This window comes from Phodopus roborovskii, unplaced genomic scaffold (assembly GCF_943737965.1).
Source record: "Phodopus roborovskii unplaced genomic scaffold, PHOROB, whole genome shotgun sequence".
Taxonomy (NCBI): domain Eukaryota; kingdom Metazoa; phylum Chordata; class Mammalia; order Rodentia; family Cricetidae; genus Phodopus; species Phodopus roborovskii.
This window is the reverse complement of record NW_026126480.1, coordinates 30,811,747-30,837,672: the sequence shown is the minus strand read 5'-3', so window position 1 is coordinate 30,837,672 and position 25,926 is coordinate 30,811,747. Positions and strand designations below refer to the sequence as shown.

Below are 25,926 nucleotides of genomic sequence, written 5' to 3'. Positions count from 1 at the left end.
GCTGAACCATAGCCTCAGGCCAGCATAGTTTTTGTACTTGGAAGAGGTTTGCTTTCTCCTACAGGCCAGGAGTCTTGAGGAAGGACTTGAGGGAAAGTTAGCTCTGGTTCTACACATCAGCAGCTGAGGTCTGTAAACCTCAAGGCGAGCCTGTGGTGCTGGCTTTTGCTTATGGGGACCTTGTTTGCAGGTTCTGGAGGTGTGCATGAACCACTGTGGGGAGAAGTTCCACAATGAAGTGGCCAAGTTCCGCTTCCTGAACGAATTGATCAAAGTATTGTCCCCAAAGGTAAGTACATGGATTTGGCATACTCAGTATTGCACTTGTATCTTTCCTTCAAACTTGTCACCCTATAGATGAGAGCTAGGCCTGTTTATTGGCTGGAACCTGCCTGTGTGTTGGGAATAGGAGCCCTTCGTGCAAAAGCTGTTTCCTTGCCAACATCTGGAAGGGCGGTCAGGTTCATAGCTAAGTTCTGTCCTTCCAGTGTTAGCAATTCTATTTTCCCTTGAAAATGGCATCACCTAGCCGGGTGGTAGTGGTGCACACCTTTAATCCCAGCAGTCAGGAGACAGGTAGACAGATTTCTGTGAGTTTGAGGACAGCCTGGTCTACTTAGTGAGTTCCAAGACAGCCAAGGCTACACAGAGAAACCCTGTCTTGAAAAACCAAAAACAAACAAAAACCCCCAAAATGGCATCATCTGCGAGCTATGTGGCCTACAGCAGGTGAGAAACTCTAGCATGAGGCCCAGGTTTCCTGGTCAAGATAATGGAGTGATAGCCAGCTGTGATTGTTTCACATTGCCTCTTACCTGGTCCTCTGCACCTTTATTTCTAGCACTTGTATTAAGCTATGTCACTCATATGCCACTGGCATAGGAGTCCTGTCTTGGATGGGACCTGGAGACATAGTTTTCTTTGGACTGCCAGCTCACAAGTAGTGGCATGGATACTTATTATTAATTATGAAAGCTTGACTTTAGCTTAGGCTTGTTCCTAATTAGTTCTTATAACCTGAATTAACCCCTGTCTTTTAATCTATGTTCTTTTACATGGCTTGGTTACTTTTGCTCTGTACTGCTGCCCATCCCGCTTTCTCCACTTCTGATTGGCAACTCCATCTTTTTCCCAGAGGTCTCTCTCTATCTGAAGTCCCGCCCATCTCTCCTGCCTGATGATTGCTCATTCACCTTTATATTACATCTGTCACAGCAATACATCTTCACATGTATAAATATCCCACAATAGGAGCCAGCCACAGTTCTCTGGAGCCTACTGTGTGTGCATCCTGCAGTTCAGTTGAGTCTGACCCTCTGTGACCAGGCTGGCCTCACGCTCAGAGTGCTGGGATTAAAGGTGTAAGCCTCCACTCCTGGCTTTAAACATTTCCTGCATCCTTCATATAAAGGGCTTAGTCCTACCTATACCACCTGTTTCAAGAGCTGATCTCAAGCTTTGAGTGTCTTCAATACTAAACACTGCACAATGCCAGTTGGGGGTTCTTAGGATTCTTTCCCTCAAGGTCCATAATTCATTAGGACCCCCCACAGAACACAGGAAAGCACTGTATAATATAAATGGGAATGACCCATGGAGAGAGCTTGGCATAGGGAAAAAGCCTGTATACCCACCTAGCACTTTGGTGCTGGGGTTTTTATTGTTGTAGTTCATTATTGTGGTTTTTTTGTTTGTTTTTCAAGACAGGGTTTCTCTGTGTAACTTTGTAGACCAGGCTGGTCTTGAACTCACAGAGATCCGCCTGCCTCTGTCTCCTGAGTGTTGGGATTAAAGGCATGTGCCACTACTGTTGTTCTTTTGCTGCAGCTAATGCCTAAGAAACACAAACACGAGACTCAGTGCCCACGTGGAGTTTATTGAGAGAAGGGAGAGAAAGAGGGGGTAGCTGGTGGCCAACTGAAAGCAGGAGAGAGAGAGAGAGAGAGAGAGAGAGAAAGAGCAGGGGGGGTGGGCAGAGAGAGCAAGAGAGAGACCAGAGAGAGGGCAAGAGAGAGAGGCGCGCTTGGCGCTTGCTTTAAAAGGGGGGCTTGCACATGTATAACCGAGTCCTCTGGCAGCCAGGTAAAGCTTGAGCTGCCAGGTAAGGCTGATGTAGTGATGACACGGCCATGAGCGTCTTGCCCATCGTCGGGGGCAGGGGTTAGCTGGCTGCTAGTTCCTAACAACTACCACCACCACCACCACCCAGACATTATTGTGGGGTATTTTTTGTTTTTGTTTTTTAAAGACAGGATTTTACTGTGCAGCTCAGGCTGGCTTCAGACTTGTGACAATTTTCTAACCTTGGTCTCCCAGCTACTAGGACTAGGATCACTACTGGGAGCACTGTCCGTGATTAATGATGAACTTTGGTATTAATGGTGGAGATTGGATTGTCTTGAATCTGAGAGGCTTTGGGGTTTGGTGCCAGTGAGTTCGTCCTTTGGGTGTGTCTCATTTCCAGGCCTGCTCACATCTGGACTTCAGTAATATCTCGTTGGGGGAAATGCTGCAGCTCTCTAATTCTCCTGTTTACTTTAGTACCTAGGGGCCTGGGCCACAGAGAAGGTTAAAGGAAGAGTTATGGAAATCCTCTTTAGCTGGACGGTGTGGTTTCCAGAAGACATCAAGATCCGAGATGCCTATCAGATGCTGAAGAAGCAAGGTCTGACATAAGTGTTCGTGTCTCCTGTCTTCAGTGTGGTGTTTTGTTTCCGGGTACAGGGTTTCCTGTAGCCTAGGTTGGTCTGAAGTTCATTATGTAGCTGAGGGAGACCTTTCTCCTTTATCTTCCTGCCTTCACCTGTCATGTGCCACTGCTGTGCCTGTTTTTTTTTTTTTTTTTTTGTTTTGCTTTTTTGATACAGTGCTGGGATTAAATCCAGGCCTTCGTGCATAGGAGGCCAGCACTGTGCTACCTAAGATTCCCTTTATTGCCCAGGCTGGAACACACATGGTCGAAGAGAGAACCAACTCTCCCAAGTGGTTTTCTGACTTCCACTTGTGTACCCTCCTCCCAATAAATAAATTAAAAAATAAATGTAAAATGATATTAGTTACATAGCTCAGTCTGGCCTTCACTTGATGATTTTCTTGCCTCAGCTTCCCAGGGCTGGAATGATGCATGGTACCTGAGCTATGTATACTAGCTTGCCTCCCATTGCTCCTCTTAAGTGCTATTTTTTTCTTAGATTTTTAGGTTGAGTGGTTGTTGGCTGTTGTTAGCATATAATCTTAACCTGTGGCTTCAAGAAGAGTAGTTAACTTTCAAGTTGCCCAGTGTCTTGGGATGTTGGTACAGGAGTTAAAGCCTTGCTTTTATGTCTGGTTCTTGGATTCCTTTCATGTCAGGCCCTTTGGAAGAAGGAACTGGGCTCCCAATAATACTGTCTTCAGTTTCCTTTTGAATTTATTTTACCTACAAGTATAAGAACTTATAAAAGGAACCCTGATTCCCCAGTAACAATTTCACTAAACATTTACAGCCTTCAACAAACCCTCCTGATGTAGCTTGCCTAGCATATGCAAGTGCCTTCCTAAATAAAAATACCCGCCTAAACTAAAATACTTCTACAGATAGAAACAAACACAAAAACACATAACAGCACATACACAGGGTCTGATTAAGGTCTTGTATCACCTCAGGAATTCAAGAACTGCCACAAAAATCAGGTCAGAATCTGATCCTAAGGCTTGTACTCCATGGTTTTCGCAGCTCCATGACTACCCAGGGCCCAGAGACAACTGCAGGACCTCTGATGCAGCTCCCGAAAGGCTGAGTGCATGCAGCGAGGGCATATTGGAGTTTGAGAGAAAAAGACAAAAGAGTTGTGGGCAAACTTTGAATCTCCTCATCTGCAGAGACGTGGAAAAAAGGAAGACAGAAAGTTGAGGAATTAGCAGGCAGACCCTGCAGCAGTGGAGAGGGGTGAGGTGGCTTAGGATGATGTCTGAAAAGTGGCTTACTGGGTAACTGTGCTTGTGTACAAGCATGAAGATGTAAGTTTGAATTCCTGGTGCCCAGGTAAAACACTGGACTTGACATGTGCACAGCCCTGTAGAGGGGAAAGATAGGAGAATTGCTAAGACTTGCTGGCTGCCAGTGTAGCTCAATTTTGTGTAGACCCTATCTTAAGAGAATAAGGTCTAGTTGTGGTGGCAAACTCCAGTAGGATTTGCTGATGGAGGAAGCAGGAGGATCAGAAGAAGTTCAAGGCCAGACAATGCTATGCATTTTCAAAGGGGCTGAAGAGATGGCTCAGTGGTTAAGAGCACTGGCTGCTCTTCCAGAGAACCTTGGTTCAATTCCCAGCACCCATGTGGTAGCTCAGAACTGTCTGTAACTCTAGTTCCAGGGGATCCAAAACCCTCACACAGACATAGAATCAGGCTGAACACCAATGCACATAAAACAAAAATACATTTTTAAAAAATTTTAAAATACAGAGAGAAAATATGATGAGAAATGATTGATTACAATACCTAATATCTTCTTTTGGCTTTTGAGAGTGTACACAAAAGTTGAAACTCAGGCAGGGCAGTGGTGGTACACCCCTTTAATCCTAGCACTCAAAAGGCAGAGGTATGTGGGTCTCTATGAGTTCAAGGCCAGCCTGGTCTACAGAGTGAGTTCCAGGCCATCCAGGGCTACACAGCGAAACCCTGTTTTAAAAAACTAAAAAAAGAGTTAGAACTCAGGGCTGTAAAGGTATCTTAATGGATAAAGTACTTGCTGTGCAAGGCAGAGGTCCAGAGTTCAAATCCCTAGAACTCATATAGAAGTTGGACAGGCATGGTGACTATGTGTAATCCAGCAGGACAAAGTGACAGGATTTCCTGGGCAAGCAACCTAACTAGACTAGTTGTCTTGAGTGAGCTGACATCAGCTTCCAGCTTCTACACACATGCACCCAAAGTGCCCCCACACTCATGAGCATTCTCATCCACTACACATGCAAAACATAAATAAAAAAAAACAAATAAACAAGTCAGAGCCAGGTGGTGGTGGCATACGCCTGCAATTCCAATACTCGGGAAGCAGAGGCAGGTGGATCTCTGTGAGTTTGAGGCCAGCCTGGTCTACAGAGCAAGTTCTAGATCAGCCTCCAAAGCTACAGAGAAATTAGAACTCCGAAAAGTCGGCAAGCTCAGCAGTGAGGATCTGCATGGAGGGTGATTCTCTGGGGTGTGTAAGCACATAGCTCATTAAGAGAATTGTATGCTTCTCATTCTTCTAACATGCCTTCAGGAGTATCGTGTTTCTTGAAGTTATACCTTTTTTCAGAGCCAGTTTCCTAACCAGGTGATGACAGTTATCCATTCAGATTAACTTTTAAAGGAAGGAACAATAGAATGTCTCTGTGATCTTACAGTCTTTTGGACAGTTTCACCAGGGCCATTAGTGTGACCCAGACACTTTTCTTTTGACCAAATTATGTGATAGATGAAAAGAGTTAAAGGAAAGCCTTATTTACCCAGAGGAGATAACTTCCCTTTAGTATCCCCCAGCAAGACCTTGCTACCTCATCTCTCTCCATTTCACATTCCAAGGAGGAAGTTTGGTTTGGTTGTTTTTCTCAAAATTAAAGTGTTGGGGCTGGTGAGATGGGTCAGTGGGTAAGTGCACTTGTTGCCAAGATTGATGGCCAGAGTTCAACCCCTGGAATCCATATGGTACAAAGAAAACTGACTCCTACAATTTGTCCTCTGGTCTCTACATGTGTGCTGTGATTTGTATGTATTCCTCCCATGATAAAGGTTATTAAAAAAAAAAAAAAAAAAGCCAGGCAGTGGTGGCACACACCTGATCCTAGCACTCAGGAGACAGAGGCAGGAGGATCTCTGAGTCTGAGGGCAGCCGGGTCTACAGAGTTGAGTTCCAGGCCAGCCAGAGAAACCCTGTCTTGGAAACAAAACAAAAAAGTAACAACAGAGTATCGCCAGGGAAATGGGAGGTGGACCCAGAGCTAATTATGAAGGGCAGGGCCCATCCTCAGGGACCTCCAGTTCTGCTAATGCCTGACTTGCTGCATAATAGAGTATGGAGTTGTTAGGAATCAGGGACTTGTAGATTTTATCCTTCAGTATCAACATCTCAACTCATGAATTTCACATTTTAGGTATAATAAAACAAGATCCTAAACTACCGATGGATAAAATCTTACCCCCACCTTCTCCCTGGCCAAAGAGCTCCATCTTTGATGCTGATGAGGAAAAGTCAAAGGTAAAAAAGTCCCCTTCCTGACCTGCAACTTATGTGGGACAGAGTAATAGCCTCCATACTTTCGGACATGAAATAGCGAAAGGTCTGGACGTTCCTGTGGGTGGGCCACATGAGAAATGCCATGCTATGTGCCATACTTTATCTGGGTAAGGATTCCTGTCAGAGTGAGGGAGTCTGGGGCTGATGGCTCTGGTTCAGTGACATGTGGACTGGGGGTGGGGAGTTGGGATAGCAGATAGGAAAGGGGTGCATGTTGGCATGGATCCTTTTTAGTTTCATAAGCCTGTCCCAACTCATTCTTCTTTCCCAGGAAACTTCCACAATTGGTAGTCCTCACACATTAGATGGGAGGCAGGTAGTTAAATGCTGTGATGGTTTGAAAGAAAATGACCCCCAAAGAGAATGAAACTATTAGGAAGTATGGCCTTGTTGGAGTAGGTTGGTCTTGTGAGAGGAAGTGTGTCACTGTAGAAGAGGGCTTTGAGGTCTCGTATATGTTCAAGCCACACACTTCCTATTGCCTGCAAGAGATGTAGAATTCTCAGCTAACTCTCCAGCACCATGTCTGTCTGCATGCCACCATGTTCCACAAAGATGATAATGTACTAAACCTCTGAAACTGTAAGCCACCTCAATGAAATGTTTTCCTTATAAGAATTGCTGTGGTCGTGTCTCTTCATAACAATAGAACCCTAAGACAAATGCCAGACTGAGAAGTAGAGAGGCTCTAGGACCCATGGACGGTCCTTTGCATAAGCTTAGCATTTGTCTTGGGGCTTCTCTTATATGTGTGAATGTTTTGCCTGCATGCATGTCTGTCTGTGCACCACATATATACTCAGTGCCCATAAAGGTCAGAAGAGGCCTTCTAATGCCCTGGGACTGGAATTACAAATGGTTTCTAGCTATCATGTGGGTTCTTGGAATCCAATCCAGATGCTCTGTAAGATCAATTTGTGCTCTAAACTGCTGGGGCAACTCTCCAGCTTGACATTGCTTTCTGTCAGCCCCTGCCTTTTGGTTAGCAGGGTCTGGAAGGCTCTGTGCATGTGTGCATACATGGACACATTCTGTCCATCTGTTCTCTCAGCTATACCCTTTGTAGTGTTGTTTTTTGTTGTTTTGTTTTTCTGTATTATGTATTTTTTGTTTTTATTTGTTTTTGAGTCAGGGTCTCACTCTTTAGCTCTGGCTGCCCTAAAACTCACTAGGTAGACCAGGCTGGCCTCAAACTCACAGAGATCTGCCTGCCTCTGCCACCTGAGTACTGGGATTTAAAGACATATGCCACTAAGCCTGGATAGTATGTTTTTTTAAAGATTAATTTTTATCTCATGTGTAAATGCTCATGTTTTTGTTTTTTCTTTTTTCTTTTTCTTTTTCTTTTTTTTTTTTTTTTTTTTTGAGACAGGGTTTTTCTATGTAACAGCTCTGGCTGTTCTGGACCTCACTTTGTAGACCAGGCTGGCCTCAGACTCACAGGGATTTATTTGCCTGCCTCTGTCTCTCCAGTGCTGGGACCAAAAGTGTATGCCACAACTGCCTAGTATGTAAATGCTTTTAACGACTGAGCCATCTCCAGCTCCCTTATCCGATACATCTTTGCGCATGTGTCCAGGTCATCCTCAGTATTCATATTTTTCCTTATGTAGCTGAGCATGGAACCCAGGACTGTATGTATGCTAGACAAGTGTTCTGTAGCTAAGGAGCACTCCTAGCCCCACTCTTGGCCTTTTGAGGTAGATAATTCTCTGCTGTGAGGGCCTTTTGTACTTCAAAGGATCCCTCAACATCCCTGGCTTCTACCCACTGTATGCCAGTAGTACTGTCTTCAGTTGTGGCATTTGAAAATGTCACCCTTCTCTTCCTTCGGTTACCCCCATTCCCACAAGCCAGGGATTTACTATTTACCTTTTATTCTATAAGTAGAAAGATGCTGTCTATCTCCTTAGTTTTGTTTTAATTTTTTAGTTTTAGCATACAAAGTAGTGAGTAGCCTTTTGCATGGATGCACATCATAATATGTATCCATGTAATTGACTAATGAATATTTGGGTGGTTTCAGACTGTGAAGGTTACAAATTATATTTCCAGATGTCCTCCTAGGGGATATAATCCTCCCATCTTCCGCCCCAGAAGAAACCCAGTAGTCTTTCCTGGTAGTCCCAGTGCCCATATTCCAATGTATGTATGGCTTGGTAGGATAATGCATACAGTGTGGGCCATAGTCCTGCTGTGCTCTTCCCACCCAGCTGGGGAGAATTACACCTTCACTTGCTCTTGTTTGCTCTGCAGCTTCTGACAAGACTTCTCAAGAGCAATCACCCTGAGGATCTTCAGGCTGCTAACCGGCTGATCAAGAATTTGGTCAAGGAGGTAGGCATGTTTGCAGTTGACTCTAGAAGATAGATAGGATTGATGGGGCTGATTGATAGTGTATATAGGTGTGTGTAAGGGTGTGAGGAAAAGCTGGCTTGGAGAAGAATATTCTCTTCCTGATTGGGACCAGCAGATAGTGACTAGCATTGTGACCCCTTGCTGAGTTTCCCAGCTTCTTTTGTCCATGGCCCAAAGCCTTTGTGAACTTCTGTCCTAGTGACAAATGTTGCTGTTAATGGAGTTAGGTTCAAAGGTGTGTTTCTCCAGAAGAATTGAGACTGCATGTACCAGGCCCCTGGACTGTGTCATCATCTACAGGAATTCTGGGCACCCCCTTACCCCCACTAGTGTCCTCATAACTTCCTGAACTCCCAGCATGCAGCTTTTCCTTTCCAGTGTTTAGGAGTTAACCAAGAGACCTCTCACTTCTGTCCTCTGTTTCCCTCAAAGGAACAAGAGAAGTCCGAGAAGGTTTCCAAGAGAGTCAGTGCAGTGGAGGAAGTGCGGAGCCACGTGAAGGTGCTGCGGGAGATGCTGAGCATGTACCGCAGGCCTGGTCAGGCCCTGCCTGACCAGGAGGCCCTGCAGGTAATCTCTAGCTGAGGCCTAAGACTGCCCCTGTTGATATAGGCATGATATAAGCACCTGTGAGAGACAAATTTCCTCTGTTCTTGTGTCTTCCCTTCCTCCCATCCCACTAGCCACTAATAAATTATTTACTTTTTATTCTATAAGTAGAACGACACTATCTACCCCCTTAGTTTTAATTAACTTTTAGTTTTGCATACAACGTGGCAGGCAGTCTTTTGCATGGATGCACCACAGTATGTATGCATTGCCATTGATTGATGAATATTTGGGTATTTTTAGACCATTAGTGATTACAAACTAACCTTCTTGGTAAACAGTGTACAGAATTTTGCATGAACACACACCACATTTCTCTTGGTGTCTAGGTGTGGGATTGCCAGGTAAATGAACAGTTAGCTTTTTACGAAGCTTTTTACGGTCCTTAAAGCAGTAGATAATTCCAGTTCCTTCTTATTTCCTCTCAGAGCAGTGTTTCTTCTTGATAATACCCTTGAGATAATTAACACAGTGTAGTGGTAATTATCACTATTATCTGATTTTAGAACACTTTCTTCTCCTCTACAGAAAATCCTGTGTTTGTATTAACAAGTTTTACTATTTTTTTTTTTAAAGATTTATTGTGTGTGCACCTGTCATGTGTGTGGGTGCCTGTTGTGTGTGAGGCCATGAAAAGGGTGTTGGATTCCCTGGACCTGCAGTTACAGATAGTTTGTGAGCTGCCTGACATGGATTTTAAAGTAGCTGTACGATTTTACAGCCTCCTCAGCAAATTGCAAGGATTCTAGGTCTGCACATGTTGCCAGCATTCCTGGCAACTATCTTGGCTATTGTATATATCTCCTTGTGACTTTGTTTCTTTGGCGTTTTTCACATTCTTTCATGTGCTTATCCACTTGTGTTGTTTTTGTAGAGAATGTCTGCTCAAATCTTTTGTTCATTCCCTAATTGAGTGGTCTTAAGTTACAAAGATGTTTTTGAGTCAGGCTTTCTGGCCTAGAACTTAGTATGTAGATCAGGCTAGCCTCATACCCTCCTTGCCTTGTGCGAGCTGGGATTGTAGGTGCAAGCCATCACATTTGGGTTTAGAACAGTGGTTCTCAACATTCCTAATGCTACAATCCTTTAATACAAGTCATCATGTTGTGTTACCCCAACCATAAATTATTTTCATTGATAGTTCTTAACTGTAGTTTTGCTACTGTTATGGATTGTAAATATCTGATATGCTGGATGGTTTTAGGAAATTCCTGTGGAAAGGTCATTCGACCCCCCCCCCCCCAAAAGGTCATGACTCACAAGTTGAGAAACCCTGTCTTAGAGAGTTCTTTGTGTGTTTAGATCCAAGTTTCCTCTCAGACTATTCCCTTCAGCCCTAGGCTACCTTTCCCCTGGCTTGATGGCTTCTTTTGAGGCACAAGATGTGTGTGCTTGTGAATGTATATTGTTGTGTGTGCATGTAGACATGTGCGAGGGATCAGCTTTCCATGTCATTTCTCAGTTGCCATATACCTTGTTTTTTGAGACAGGGTCTCTTATTGACTTGGAGCTTAGCAGATCCACCAGGTTTCCTAGCCTGGGTGCTCCGGAAATCTTCCTGTCTCCACCTCCCCCAGACTGAGATACAGACAAATGCCCCCACACCTGGCTTTTTCACATGGGTTCTGGGGACCAGACTTAGGTCTTGTGAGACTTTTTATTTCCTAGACTATCCCCAGTTCTGAGGGATAAATGTTTATGGGTTTTATTGTTGTTTTTTATTTGTTTCGACATAGGGTTTAATCTGTGTGGATCCTGTTCTGGAATTTGCTCTGTAGACCAGGCTGACCTTGAACTCACAGAGATCCACCTGCCTCTCTCTGCCTTGAGAGTGCTGGGATTAAAGGAGTGTGCCGACATCCACCAGTTAATATAAATTTTTTTTAATATCAGCTATAGATAATAGATTTTACTTTTTGTTTGTTTTTTGAGACAGGGTTTCTCTGTGTGGCTTTGGAGCCTGTTCTGTAACTGGCTCTGTAGACTAGGCTGGCCTCACACTTACACATTTGCCTGCCTCTGCCTCCTGAGTGCTGGGATGAAAGGCATGTGCCACTGGAAGGAGAGGAGGATTTTGCTATTGTTTGGTTTGGTTGCTTGATCTTTTGAGACAGGCTTTCTAAATTTAGTGAAGTCCAGTGTGTCTCTTGTCCTGTAGAAAACACTACCATCTGACACTTAAGCCCAAGCCTAGGACAGAGACATAGGTGGTAGGCAGAGAGGAGGCCAGGGTGGGGCCTGTGGAGAGAGGTAACTGAGGAAGGAGATGTGAAGGTTCAGCTGTCCAGAGCTTGCTCCCCTTTCCCTAGTGTAAAGAAAATGGCCTTGGGGTACGGGGGGGGCACCCTGTGGAAAATATTAGGCAAGTGTTGTAAAGGAATTGCACCATCAGAAGTGTTGGGACAGGAAACTGCAGCATGTTGGTGACAAAGCAAGGAAGTTCTTTCATTGTTAGAGCTGTTGCAGCTCAACCAGGAAGGGGCCCAAGAAGGAGCTACCAGTGTGTGCCTGGGAATAGTGGGGTCTCTCTAGAGCAAGATATATTTTTCTAATTTTCCTTTATTTGAGAAAAGTTATACATGCTTGACAGTGGTGGTGCACACTGTTAATCTCAGCACTAGGGAGGCAGAGTCAGGCAGATCTCTGAGTTTGAGGCCAGCCTAGTCTACAGAGTGATTTCCAGGAGAGCCAGGGCTGTTATACAGAGAAAAGTGTCTCAAAACAACAGCAACAAAAGAATATATATATATTTTGTTATGGGAGATTCTTGGCCTGCAGGTCCTGCCACCCTTGAGCCCCAAAATAAACACACAGACACTATTTTAGTAATAAAACTGTTGGCCAAAGGCTAGGGCTTCTTATTGGCTAGCTCTGTCTTAATTATTAACCCATTTCTATTAATCTAAGTATTTCTTATCTTACTGGAGAGGTCTTACCTTACCAGAGAAGGGTCCGGACCTCTAACTCCTTTGGCAGCTCACATGGTGACTGTTCTGGTGGGTTCTCCTGCCTATTTTTCCCCAGAATATTCCTCGTTCTAGTCCCGCCTATCTTCCTGCCTTATTGTCCAACAGTGTTTTATTCATCAACCAATAACAGAAACATAGATAGAAGGACGTCTCCCCCCCCCCCATCAATATGGAGCCTCATATATTTTCTTTTCCCTTTCTTTCTGTCTTTCTTTTTTAACACTTATTTATTAGGGGCTGGGGAGTCACATGCCATGATGTCCTAGTGGACTACTTGATGTGTGTGCTCTCCTTCCGTCATACAGGTCCCAGGGATGGAACTGAGACTGTCAAGCTTGGCAATAAGTACCTTCACTCGCCAAACTTCTTCTCCAACCAGGGAAACAAAGTCACAGGAGAGACATTTGATATCTAGATCATTGTCTTTCTGTAGCTTGGGCTAGCTTTGCCCTTCTGATCCTCTTCGACCTCCCACATGCTGATACAGGCACCATCACTCCTGACATTTGCTTTTCTCTCTCTCTCTCTCTCTCTCTCTCTCTCTCTCTCTCTCTCTCTCTCTCTCTCTCTCTCGGTTTTTACTTTTTTTTTGTTTGTTTATTTTTGGTGTGGGGGGGATTGAGCCTGGAGCCTTACTTGTGAGAGGCAAATGCTCTATTGAGCTACAGTTCCAGCCCTCTCTGTTTTCTGATACTGTCATGTTACCTCAGAACTGTTGTCACAGATCTGATACAGCCAGCCTAAGGAAGATGCCTTCGGTCTGAGGCGGCTGAGGGAGACACATGAGGACTCGGGTGGACCCTGGGTGTAAGGGTGTGAACGAGGCTCTGTTTCCCTAGGTTGTGTATGAAAGATGTGAGAAGCTGCGGCCGACCCTGTTCCGGCTAGCAAGTGACACCACTGATGATGACGACGCACTGGGTAACAGCTCTGATTTTCTGGTTGTGGCAAAATAGGTGTGGTCGGGTCCTCTAGACCTTGCTGCTGTGAGGCCAGAGCAAGACAGATAGCTTTGAGTTTGGTATTCGATGGTGGCTTAGCTCTGACTTCAGAAGATTATGAATAAGAAACTTGGAGATCCGAATTCAGGAAAGAGTAGAAATCTACAAAAGACTTTGTGTGTCCCTCCCATGAAAGACCAGGAAAAATGTCAGACCTTCTTTTTTTCTCCTCCTCTTCTTCCTTCTCCTCCCCCTTCTTCTTCTCTTTCCTCTCCTCTTCTTCCTCCTTCTCCTCCTGCATGAAAAATAGGTCCTTTACTTGTAAGGTTCTCTGAATATGTTTTGCCTGTTGCATTTTCCTGGGTGTTTTTCTGTTACTGAGATTGCAACTCAGAAGCTTTGTCAAATTCAGGTGAGACTGAGAACAAATTATAGCCAGGTGTGGTTATTTGTTATTAAGTATATCTCAGTTAGGATGCCAAATTTTCAGTGGAAATACCAGATCTCTATTTGTAGGCTGGTAAAATGGTACCCACTCGCCAGATATGAAAAGCTTTCAATAATGGAATCAGGTAGCAAGGAATTTTTAAAATAGTGAGCATCCACATCAACCTGTCTCAACAACAACACCACCAACAACAAAATCTTCACTGAAAGAATCGAAAGTGTAACAGAGTGTTAGCTGCTGCCAGTGTGGGGACAGTGGGACATGGAGATAAAACCGAGTGATGATGCCTGGTAGGAACCTGGTCACATGACCAGGGTCAGGGAGCTGGCTGTGTCAAGCCTGGTAGGACCACATGGAGTGAGATAGATGGTTGGCTGCTACACTGAGTTCTGAATCTGCTCTTTCCTCAGCGGAGATTCTTCAAGCAAATGACCTTCTCACTCAGGGGGTTCTGCTGTACAAACAGGTGGTAGAGGGACGAGTCAATGTCGGGAATGCAGTGACCGCTCCAGTCGGAGAAGTTACTGTCCCCAGAGGTGCGTGCTAGCAGCCTTCTGCCTTAGGGCAATGCACAATTTACAAGAACGAGAGAGCTTGTTTCTTTCTGTCCCCTTTTCTGGAGAAAATGTTTGCAGGTGCCAGGCCTGAGTCACAGGAGCCATCACATACCCATGCCAGGTTAGATCCCTACCGTGTCTGCACATGCAAGCAGATGACTGTGTTGTGTCAGGTTTTAACCCCTTTCGAGTGCTCCTAGAGCTTGAGACCAAGGAAATGGTTAGTGGTTCAATAGTAGGTGTTTGCCTAGCATTCACAAGATGACATCTCAGCACTGTCTGCCCCCCATGCCCCTCATTTTTTTTTTTTTTTAATATAATTGTATGCTCTTTGGTCTCTGGCCTATACCTTCTAAGTTGAGATTGCTTGGAGCTGGGCATGAGTATCTCTGAGTACTGTAGATGAATTTGATCAGAAACCTGCAAAGGTGTGTATGCAAAAGAAGTAGCCTAAGCTGCTGTCCTTGGTGATGACAGGGGCCAAGGGAAAAGGGGGACCTCAATGCTTGGAGGGCTGAGTCCTTTGGTCTCCTAACATGCAAATGCCTAGGGCAGGCTGCCTCCCAGCACCCAGTTGAAGCTGAAGTTGCTTGGTGAGAGAGGCATGATGTCTTCCAAGAGGGAACCAATAGGTTTTAAAAGGAGACACTCATAGAGATTGCCTGTCTCTGCCTGCTGAGTGCTGGGATTACAGATGTGTGTCACCACTGCCTGACTTTATTTGAGTCTTTTAACCCTATCTGTTTATTAGTCTTTCCTAATCAAGTGCCATGCGGGAAGAACTGCCCCCTTATTGACCTGGAGGGACCATCTTTGCTCCATCAGGACCTGGCAGCCTTAGGTAAGAGAGGATCTTATACAGGCACAGAATGGCTCTAAGTAGAGTGATGGGCCTGCTCCAGGGAGGATTCTGGGGAGGACTCTGGTGTACCAGGAAGCATGGAAAAGTCTCTTTGGGTGGGTGGATTGGCTTTGGGCAGGTCCCTTGTCTACTTTCTAGATATCACAGAATGGATGGGCATGCTATCCAGCCCTATCACCTCTCAGGTGCTGTTAACGGTGACATATCTTACTCTACTTTTTTCTCACAGGGATCAGCGATATTCCCACTAGGACCAAGGTAGGAAAGCTCTTCCTCTTCATGGGGAGTTGTGGGGAAGGTCACTCAATTCCATTCTTTCCTCAGTCTTCCTACGGGAGAGCAGTCACTGCTGCACCGTTCTTTGGGCTTCTCAGATCATCTTGTGGGGTTGGCTCCAGAGCTCTTCATCTGTACTGTTTGCTTTATTTGCCACCTTCCCTTCCTGGTAGGGTATCTTTCTCTCTTCCGCCCTAACCTTTTCATTGTACTGGTTTCTGCTTCCTGAATGAAGGTTTGTGCAGAAGTCTTCTGTTCTGCCCTTCCTCTCTCCTCCAGCCCCCAAATGAGATTGTTTTAACCATTCTTGGTTTGGCAGGTTGTCATTCCAAGTTGCTGTAAAGACAAGAAGCAGCCTGCTGCCATCACACTCCTGGGGGGTGCAGTTGAGAGCCTTTCTGCTGACAGGAACTTGCTGGATTTCCTCTCGCCACAGCCATCTCCAGGACCACTGTGAGTGTTCATGGCCAGTGGCTTCTGTGTGCACCCCCACAGCACCCTCCTGTTGAAGGCCATGCTCTTTGTATTACAAGTGCAGGATGCGGTGTCCCTTTTGCTGTCTTACCCCATTCTAACTGGGACAGCTCCAGAAAGAGGTCAAAGTCTAACAGAAAGAAATAGACATTTTTGTTTATTGTATTTTTTTTAGTTTGTACAAGTGTGTGTATGGTGGTATATAGGGACACTTATAATGTAGTCAGCATGCAGACTCAGAGGATAATTTTGTGAGGTGGTTCTTGCCTTTATGTGGGTTTCAGAGACTGAACCCAGCTCTCCAGGTTTTGCAGCAAGTATCTTTATCTGCACTGAGCCATCTTGGTGGTCTGTTTTTGTTTTGTGAGATAGTCTTATGTCTGAACTGGCTTTGAACATTTTAGGAGCTAAGGATGACTGTGAACTTTTGAACCTCTGCTTCCCAAGATTACAGCCATGTCCCGTATGCCCTATTGATGCTTATTTCTCTTTTCTGCGTGCTATGTTTACTAGAGAAATAACAGTAGGTCCTAAATACTATTCCCTAAAAATGGTAGAAAGTTATTTTTCTTCTTTTCAAAGAGAACTTATTTTGGCCCCTGATTTCAATTCTTTCTCTGCTTGTTTGCTTCCCCCCCACTCCTCAACACATACACACCACATAAGTTTCACTATAATAGACTGGCCTGGAAACCATCATCTCTCCCTCTGTTATGGCAGGCACATACATGCCTTTGCTTTTGCTGCACATGTGATAATGCATTATTATAGCTTATTCTTACAGAACTGTATTCCAACATGACTTTTCTTTCTCTTTTTTACGATTTATTTTTATCTATGTGTGTTTCTGTATATGTATGCCACATGCATTTGAGGGCCCTTGGAGGACGTTGGGCACCCTGAATCTTGAATTACAAGTGGTTGGGTTCTGGTTGATTTGTTACTGGGGACCAGATGTAGGCTCTCAGTATGTGCTTTTAATGACTGATTCATTTCTCCAGCAGCTCTTTCCCTGGGCCTCACTATGTAGCCCTTGCTGTCTTTGAATTTACCTAGATCTGCCTGATTCCTGAGTGCTGTGATTAAGGGTGTTTACTACCATGCCCAGCCCTACATTTTTCTTTTTTTGGAAAAAAAAAAAAAAAAAAAATGGTGCCTGTGTTTGTTGTTCAGGAAAAGAAAAAAAAAGAAAAAAAGAAACAATGACAGATTCCTGAAGTTTTCTAGTTTTTGTTAGTCACTGATCATTTTTATTTCTTTGTAGGAATTATGTTCCACAGAAAAGCATCCCCAAGGAAGTGCCACCAGGTACCAAGGCCTGTCCAGGCTGGTCCTGGGAGGCTGGAACATTGGCTTCTTCCCCAGCCTCACAGAATACACCTCTGGCTCAAGTGTTTGTCCCTTTGGAGTCTGTGAAACCCAGTAAGTAGTTTGTGCTCCTTTGTTGGATCCCTGCCAACAACAAACTACTCCACACTGCTAGGTGTGGTCCTTAAACTGGGGATGTTGGGTATAAGGCTCGGGGAGAGGTGAGGAGAGCTTTTCAGCCTGTTGAGCTGCAATTTTTTATCTTCTCTGTCTTGGGGCATCAACTGTGAGGGGTACTGGCAGGTAGAGTTTAATGAGGAGGTTGAAATTTATTAGGGACATGATGTTTGTTCATTTGGAATTCAAGTAGGTAAGGTTTAATGTGACTGGAAGTGACTGAAAAAAGGTGGAAATTGAAGGAAAGGAAGAATTTGGCTAATGATGTTACTATTCTGTAAATCCTCAAGTCAGAATAGGAGAAAGGAAAGCCGAGGCTCTGCCAGCTTACTACACAGTAGTGTGCACAGTAGAAAACAGTCCCGAGTGCCTCTGCTTGGCTACAGCCCAGAGTCCTGTGTGGAGGCAGGGTGTGGGGAGGTTGGAGCACGGGAGACCCTGGAAGCCAGGCAGAGTTATTTAAATGTACTTGGTGTGATAGCAGGCACTCTTTGCATATTTGTTTTATTAAGTTTTTTTTAATTTCTTGGTGGTGATAATTGTACCATAATTATATAAGGTATTAACATTTGGGGAAGGTGGGTAATGAATTTATGAGAATCGTTTGGTTTGCCTTTGTAACTTCATAAATCTAAAATAATTTCAACATGATGCTTAAAAATGGGGGTAAGATAAAAATAGTATACTGTGTTCAGAAGTCTAGAAAAATTAAAACAGAATGGTGATATTCAGTATTACCTGCTGGCCAGAGGCAGGCATTCTGTTGAAGTCCTTTTTGTGTGTGGTACTGGGTATCAAAGCCAAGATCTTGCACCTTCTAATTAAGCACTCTAGTATTGAGTTGTACCCTCTCTTCTCTCTGTCCCTTTTTATTTTGAGATAGTCTCATGTATTCTATGTTGGCCTAGAACTAACTACATAACCAAAAATGATCTTGAACTCCACATATTCCTGTAGGATTACAGGTGTGTGCTGCCACACCCAGTTTACATGGCTTTTGGTATCTGACCCAGCACCTCCTGCATGCTGGCTAGGCACCTACTGAGATTCATCTCTAGCCCTTTTTTTCTTTTTTGTATGTAGTTCTGGCTGGCCTGGAATTGACTATATAGACCTAGTTGTCCTTGAACTTGGAGAACTCACCTGCCTCTGCCTCCTTAGAGGATCCCTACTGTGCTGGAATTGATTGTGTGTGCCACCACACCCAGCCTGGTTGTGTGTGCGTGCATGTGTGCATAATGCTAAAGATTGAGCTTTTTAATTATTTTATAAGTACAATTATTTTGCCTGCATGTATGATGAATACCATGTGTATGCTGGGTGCCCACAGAGGTCAGAAGAAGGTGTCACATTCCCTGAAACTGTAGTTACAGATCCTTGGGAGCCAGCATGTGCATGCTGGGAATCAAACAGGTTCTTGTGAAGAGCAACCAGTGCTCTTAACTACTAAGCTTATCTCTCTAGCCCCTATAATCCTGCTTTTTTAAAAAGGTGTGTGTGTGTGTGTGTGTGTGTGTGTGTGTGTGTGTGTGTGTGTGTGTGTGTAGGCTTATGTTCATATGTGTGGTATATGTGACACCTGTCTGCAGATAGGAGACCAGAGAGGATATTGAGAGTCCTCTGTTGCTCATTTTCTCACTACACTCTGGCAATCTTGCTGTCTCTGCCCTTGTCCATGGCAGGGTTTAACAGCCAGGCACAGGATACTTGGCTTTTTATGTGGGTATTGGGATTCAAAGTTTGATCCTCATGATTGCATGGCCAGTCTGAGCCATCTCTCCAGTTCTGTAAATACAGTTTCAATAAGATGACACCACATTCTTTAGAATACTTTATGTCTAATGACTTTTATATTTATGATTACAGTACAAGCTTGGAGCATTTTTGAGGTAGAGTCTTCTATGTCACAGTCAGCTTTGAACTTATTATGTAGCTGAGGATGGCCTTGTTTCTGATCTTTCTGCCTCTGCTTCCTGAGTATTGAGATTACTGTGCCTTCCTGTCAGCCCAGGCTCATGTACTTACTTCCCAAATACTGTTAGAATTATTTCTTGGGGGCTGGGCAGTGGTGGCGCATGCCTTTAATTCTAGCACTTGGGAGATAGAGGCAGGTAGATCTCTGTGAGTTCAAGGCCAGCCTGGTCTACAGAGTAAGTTCCAGGACAGGCTACAAAGCTAGAGAGAAACCCTCTTGAAAAACTAAAAATAAATAAATAAATAAATAAATAAATAATTATTTCTTGGGGGCAATCAGATCAGTCTTCATTACCAGCTGAACCATCTACTGGCCCCTTCATCGCTTTATAAAATATATGGAGGATGTGTGTCCTGATTCTACTCCTGTGAGGAGATGCCATGGCTAAGGCATCTTATAAGAAGAAAGCATTTAATGGGGGCCTTGCTCGAGGATTCAGAGAATGAGTCCATGATCATGGAAGGAAGCATGTTGGAAAGCAGGCAGTCGGATGTGGTGCTAGAGCAGTAGCTGGAGCTCACATTTGACTGGACCTGGCATTGGTTTTTGAAACCTCAAAGCCTATCCCCAGTGACACACCTCCTCCAATAAGGCCTCACCTAATCCTTTCCAAACCATTCTACCAACTGGGGACCAAGCATTCAAACATACGGGACTATGGGTCCATTCTCCTTCAGACTACCACAACGTGACTGTTTTTGAGAGCAGAACAAAATAATGTTTGTAGTGCTTGTTTACAGGTAGCTAAAGTTGTTTTGTGTGGTGTGTGTGGAGGGGGGGGATTGTTAATACAGGGTCTCGTTGTGTAGCACTGGTTGTCCTAGAATTCACAGAGATCTGTCTGGCTTTGTCTCCTGAGTGCTGGAATTAAAAGTGTGGTCCCCCACAACTGGCTGTATCTTTGCTGAGGTTTTGGTTTGTTTTGAACTTCATTCTTTGTGGTATTTCTTGCTTTCCATAGTGTTCCTACATAACTTTAGTCATGATTGAGTTCAATGAAAAAAAAAAAAAAAGATTCCTTTTTTAAGCCAGGTATCGTGATGAGGACTAGTAGGTGGTGGTAAGAGACCATTTGGATTAGAGGAGTCCCTTGAGGATTTGGGATACATGTGTAGATGATGAGGTGAAGAGATGAGAGGCAGCAGCGATGGTATGAAGTGTGAGTGCTGACCCTTCTTGCGTCCCTGTCTACTAGGCAGCCTGCCGCCCATCATCGTGTATGACCGGAATGGCTTCAGAATCCTGCTGCACTTCTCTCAGACTGTGGTCCCTGGCCACCCGGATGTGCAGGTGCTGCTGTTGACCATGATGAGCACTGCCACCCAGCCTGTCTGGGACATCATGTTTCAAGTGGCTGTCCCAAAGGTGAGTCATCCGCTGCTGGCCAGCTTTGACCTTTTCTCTACTGACTCATTTCTGAACACTTGCTGAGACATTATTAGGTATAAGGGACAGAGTCTTCACTTAGACTGGCTAAACATAAAAGGGCAATTTTAATGGCATACCTAGCTGAGTATTCCTGTTTATTTGACTTCGGATAAGGATCTATCCAGGTAAGTTTTTAAGTTAATTCCTTAAGAATGCTACCAAGTGGTGGTGGCTTATACCTCTGGAGGCAGAGGCAGGTGGATCTCTGTGAGTTCGTGGCCAGCCTGGTCTATAGAGCCAAGTTCCAGGATAGCCAGGCTACACAGAGAAACCCTGTCTCAAGAAACAAACCAAAACAAAATCTTGTTTATGGGTTTGCTTGTTTTGTTTTTTGAGACAAGGGCTCCCTGTGTAGACCAGGCTGGCCCCCAATTCACAAAAATCTGCCTGCCTCTGTCTCCCAGCTGCTGGGATTAAAGATGTGTACCACCATGCCCTGATGTGTTGTTTTTAATGCAGGGTTGCACTGTGTAGGTCAAGCTGGCCTGGAACTTGCTTTTCACCAAGCTTAGCCTTAAACTCGACTTCTCACTGCCTCTACTTGAGTCCTGAGTATATAGGCATGTGCCACCACACCTCACCTAGAGGAAGAAAGTTGGTTCTATTTTCTCTTTGGGTTATTCTGGACCTTGTAAAGCATGAACATGGCCACTAGCATCCAGGGTTGCATGGTCCTCATCAGATGCTATAAAGTAAGTAAGAAAAGATAGAAATAGATATATGTGTACTCTCATCCATATGTCACTGCATGTCAAGGTAAGGTTCAGAACTAAGTGTCGTACCCAAGGACATAGTGCTAGTAAGAGGTAGATTGTGAACTCAGCCCAAGATTTTCTCTAGTATTTTATACTCCCTCTGAGATGCCAACTGTTGACCACACACCTTCTCATAAATTCCTGTGGACAGAAAGCCTTTTTTGGATCCTATATTGCCTCTTAAGAAATATCTATGAGACCATAAGGGTGCTGTTGGCTTGAGTGCCCTAGCTGAAGCTGCCTCTATTTGAAGCTGTGGCTTTCTGGATTAACATGTTGAATCTTCCACCCATAGTCAATGCGAGTGAAGTTGCAGCCGGCATCCAGTTCCAAGCTCCCTGCATTCAATCCTTTGATGCCTCCAGCTGTGATATCTCAGATGCTGCTGCTTGACAACCCACACAAAGTATGTTCCTGGGCCTTTGCTAGCTGGGAAATAGGGCTCCTGACTGCTTCATGGACTGAGGCTTTGCTTTCAAGTCTCAGTTGGTTTCAGGTTGAGTTTGGGGGTGGAACAGCCCTTATTGGGGCCTTCTTTGCTTTGGGGCTTGTTAGAAGATCTGTCACAGCTGGGAACCAAGGGACAAACGTGAACTCATATCTAAACTCCTTTGGAAGAAACGTCCTGTTTTCCTGTGGGTCTCTGAATTTCCCTTTGGGCAAGGATTCTAGGATCCCATGCCTGGCTTCCTTTATGTTTATACCTCCAAAGAGACTAAGCCACGGTAGCCATGATGTTCCATTACTTGAAGATTTCATTTGTGGGGAAATATATAAACAAACTGACTGTGGGGTAGCGCACACCTATAATCCTAGCCTGGTCTACACAGTGAGTTCCAGGCTAGCCAAGGCTACCATGTGAGACCCTGTCTAAAAAAAACAGATCAAGTTATAAGCTGTGCCTTGGAGACAGACTCTTAGGGTTTGGTGGAGGCTTCTACTATGGGCTTGAATCTCTAATACCGTAACCTCTCTTCTGTCCCAGGAACCCATCCGGTTGCGGTATAAGCTGACTTTCAACCAGGGTGGGCAGCCATTCAGTGAAGTGGGAGAAGTGAAAGACTTCCCAGATCTGTCTGTCTTGAGGACTGCCTAACTTCTCAACTGAGACTCTTCAATCATGCTTCGGCCAGCGTTCCTTTCACTGTCTGGTCGGGACTCATTGTGATGTAGTGCAGAGTGCCAAGAGTTCTCTCTCCTGATGTCAGGCCTTGATTGCCGATCTCTGTAAATCATGTGTGTGCGTGCGTGTGTGTAATTGGGGTGCTGGGGGAGGAGGGAGAGCTGGGCTTGGGATTTGGGCAGTGTGGGGATGCTGACAACTTTTGAGGTCATCTCTGCTGCACTCATTTCTGCTTTTGCATGTTGGTTGACACTTGTCCATGCCTCGAGTTGGAGTTCTATAAGCCAAAGTTTTTTCCATTTATTGTTATCTTTTCATTCATCCACTCTGTGCCTTGTCAGCCTTTGAAAGTCTTAGTTGCTCCCAGGCTGCTATTCTCAGGGACCTTAGAAAGGGACCTGGTTGGTCTTGTGACAGAGAGTGTCTTCTGGGGCACACTCTTCCAAGAATGGCCTTGTCTTCATTTTCATTATGGAATGCTGCTTGTAGATGTCCAGTAAAACCTAAATGGAATGCTTACTGCACTGGTTCCAGGCAAGGGGCTGCCATGAGACCAGGAGACCACACGTGGTGGGCCAATCATGTCCTTCACTACAGTGCCTTAGATTCTCCCTTAGATGGACTCTCTGAGGCCTTGCTCAGGCCTCGGGTTCTGTGGGTTGGGCAGCCTGTCTGGGCCCTTACTCAGGACCCACAATGTCATCCTCATTCTTTCTGTTCACAAAACATCTCAAAGCTCGTTCATTGTGACCCTGTGTTCCTTGTTGTAAATCACAGCTAGCTGGCTAGTCCCACGACCCTCACAATCCAAGGTGGAGAACTGTGATGCAGGTAGAGAGCCATGTGATGACTAAGTACACAACATCATTGAATAAATACTGTATAAATTTGCCTGGTGTTGAGTCCATAGGGGATGAATTTAGAGGTGACAGGCTGGAAGAGACCCGTCTTCTGTTGACAAGTGAGGACATGATGAAGAGCAGTGTTCTGACAAGCTGTGGGAGCTGTAGAAGAGGGTTTGGGTATTTGCTTCAAGTGTAACCAGAAGGGGAAACTCAAGCTAATAGGCCACCAATACTTATTTGGGGAACACCTACTGTGTGCTGGGTTCTTTGGCATGCATGCTTCAAGAAGTTCTGCTTGGCTGGCTCTATGGGAGAAGGAACCCCAATCTTTATTGAAATGGGTGGTGAGGGCTATAGTCTAGACAGTCTTGTGAGATTCTGCCTCAGAAACTGGAAGGCATTCCTTCTGGTCTAGTGTTCATCTAGTTGGAAATTCCCCAGCACTAATTTTCTTTGGGTGTGTATTAATACCACAAAACATTTGACCATTTCAGTAGATTTTAGGCTGGCTTCTGGCTGCTGTTGCTTTGTTTTTAAGACAGGGTCTCACTGTGTAGACCAGGGTGGCCTCCCACTCACAATGATCAACCTGCATCTGTCTCCTGTGTGCTGAAATTAAAGTGTGTGCCACCATGATTGACTTTTTAAAACATGGGTCACATGTAGTCTGAGCTGACCCCAAACTTGCTGTGTAAGGTGAGGGTGACCTAAACTTTGATCATTCTGCCTTCAGCTCCTGGGTGCTCAGATGATAGGTATATACCACTCTATCTAGTTTGGAAGTTCTACCAAGATGAAATCCAGGGCCTTGTGTATGGTAGGCAGGTACTCTGCCAACTGAGCTAGATCTCCAGCCCTGTTTTTGTTTTTGTTTTGTTGTTGTATTTTTGAGTCTCATGGTATAGTTCCGCCTAACCTGCAACTCAAATACATGTTCACGGAAACATGAGGGTAGCCAAAACACACCAAGACTACAGGTGTGTGGAAGCAACCCAGAAACAGGCCAGGCATCCAAAGGGACATGCCAGTGTTCTAAGGCTTCCTGGAAATTTCACATGATGTCTACCTTCACATCTTGTCCCCTTTAGATATTTGGCCACACAACAGCTGCAAAGCATGCTGGGAAAATAGGAATTTTTTTTTTTTGTATGCAGTGCAGCACAACATAAAGGTAGGGTCTAGTTATTAACCCATAACTTTTAATCTATGTATTTCTAAATGGCCTTATCTTACCAGAGAACACCTGACACATCCTGTCTTCCCGGTCTCAGAACCTCTGGAAAAGCAGCCAGTGCTCTTCATGACTGAACCATCTCTCAGGCTCCCATCCTCCCCCCTCCCCCCCAAGTCGTTTTGGTCATGGTGTTTTATCACAGCAGTAGTAACTCTAACGAAAATTGTGTATAAAGCGGTACAATTTGATGGCCAGCACTACAAGGAAAAATAACCTGCGTTTTCTTTTGTTTCTTTTTTTGTTTTGTTTGTTCTTTTTTGTTTTTGTTTTTTTTTTTTGTTTGTTTGTTTGTTTTTTTGGCTGTCCAGGAACTCTTTCTGAAGACCAGGCTGGTCTCAAACTCACAGAGATCTGCCTGCCTCTGCCTTCTGAGTGCTGGGATTAAAGAAATGTGCCACCACTGCCCTGCCCTGCGTGTTCATTTAGCAATAATTTGAAAGCAGTTTTCTGCCACAGCCGGGAAAAGCTTGCTTGCTAACTATCTACTACACTATCCAATCTCAACACCTGGCAAGATATGGCCATTTAAAAATACATAGGTTAAAAGTTATGGGTTAATAATTAAGACAGCTAGCCAATAAGAAGCCCTAAACATTGGCCAATAGTTTTATAATTAATATAGCATCTGTGTGTTTATTTGTGGCTGAGGCAACGGGACCTGGTGGGAAACAAACTCCAGCTACACTCCATTAATCACTAAATAAGAAAATGCCCTACAGACTTGCATACACTCTGATCTTATGGAGGCTGATCTTAATTGAGGTTTATACCTCTTGGATGACTTTAGCTTTGTCAAGTTGTCATAAAGACTAGTCAAGCCATAACCCCATCCCTTGGCTCTAGCTTTAAACCAAACAATTCCCTCTGATATTTGTATATCTGTATAACTAACAGACCATGGTTTGGGCTTGGAATTCCAGGTAGGTTTCTTTTCAATTTTATCTGTTGGCTGAAAATTTTAAACTAAATAAAGCCTTTCAAAATTAAAATATAAAAAGTGAAAATTCTGGTCTAGGAAGATGGCTTATAAAAGTGCTTGCTGTGTAAGAGCGAGGCTCTGAGGTTGGGTGGTGGTGGCTCACACCTTTAATCCCAGCACTCAGGAGACAGAGGCAGGTGGATCTCTGTGAGTTTGAGGCCAGCCTGGTCTACAGTGCTAGTTCCGGGACAGCTATGGCTGTTAGACAGAGAAACCCTGTCTCACAAAACAAAACAAAAGGCTCTGAGTTTGATTCCTAGAACCTATATATTAAAAAGCTGAGTGTGGTGGCAGACAGAGAGAGACAATCCCTAGGGCTTATTAGCCAGCCAGCCTAATGTATTGT

General features: G+C 44.5%; 1 protein-coding gene across 1 annotated transcript in view; it reads left to right on the top strand.

The window, feature by feature from the left end:
- Window positions 1-23,412, top strand: part of Gga2 (golgi associated, gamma adaptin ear containing, ARF binding protein 2) — a 36,013-nt gene extending 12,601 nt beyond the window's left edge. The window contains exons 4-17 of the mRNA XM_051192858.1: window positions 191-289; window positions 2,542-2,665; window positions 6,120-6,223; window positions 8,519-8,599; window positions 9,053-9,190; window positions 13,038-13,119; window positions 13,998-14,123; window positions 14,896-14,985; window positions 15,236-15,264; window positions 15,602-15,735; window positions 17,021-17,178; window positions 20,412-20,581; window positions 21,695-21,805; window positions 22,385-23,412. Coding sequence (XP_051048815.1) covers window positions 191-289; window positions 2,542-2,665; window positions 6,120-6,223; window positions 8,519-8,599; window positions 9,053-9,190; window positions 13,038-13,119; window positions 13,998-14,123; window positions 14,896-14,985; window positions 15,236-15,264; window positions 15,602-15,735; window positions 17,021-17,178; window positions 20,412-20,581; window positions 21,695-21,805; window positions 22,385-22,495 — 1,557 coding nt within the window. The 3' untranslated portion in view covers window positions 22,496-23,412. The remainder of the gene's footprint in view (window positions 1-190; window positions 290-2,541; window positions 2,666-6,119; window positions 6,224-8,518; window positions 8,600-9,052; window positions 9,191-13,037; window positions 13,120-13,997; window positions 14,124-14,895; window positions 14,986-15,235; window positions 15,265-15,601; window positions 15,736-17,020; window positions 17,179-20,411; window positions 20,582-21,694; window positions 21,806-22,384) is intronic.
- Window positions 23,413-25,926: the final 2,514 nt, after the last annotated feature.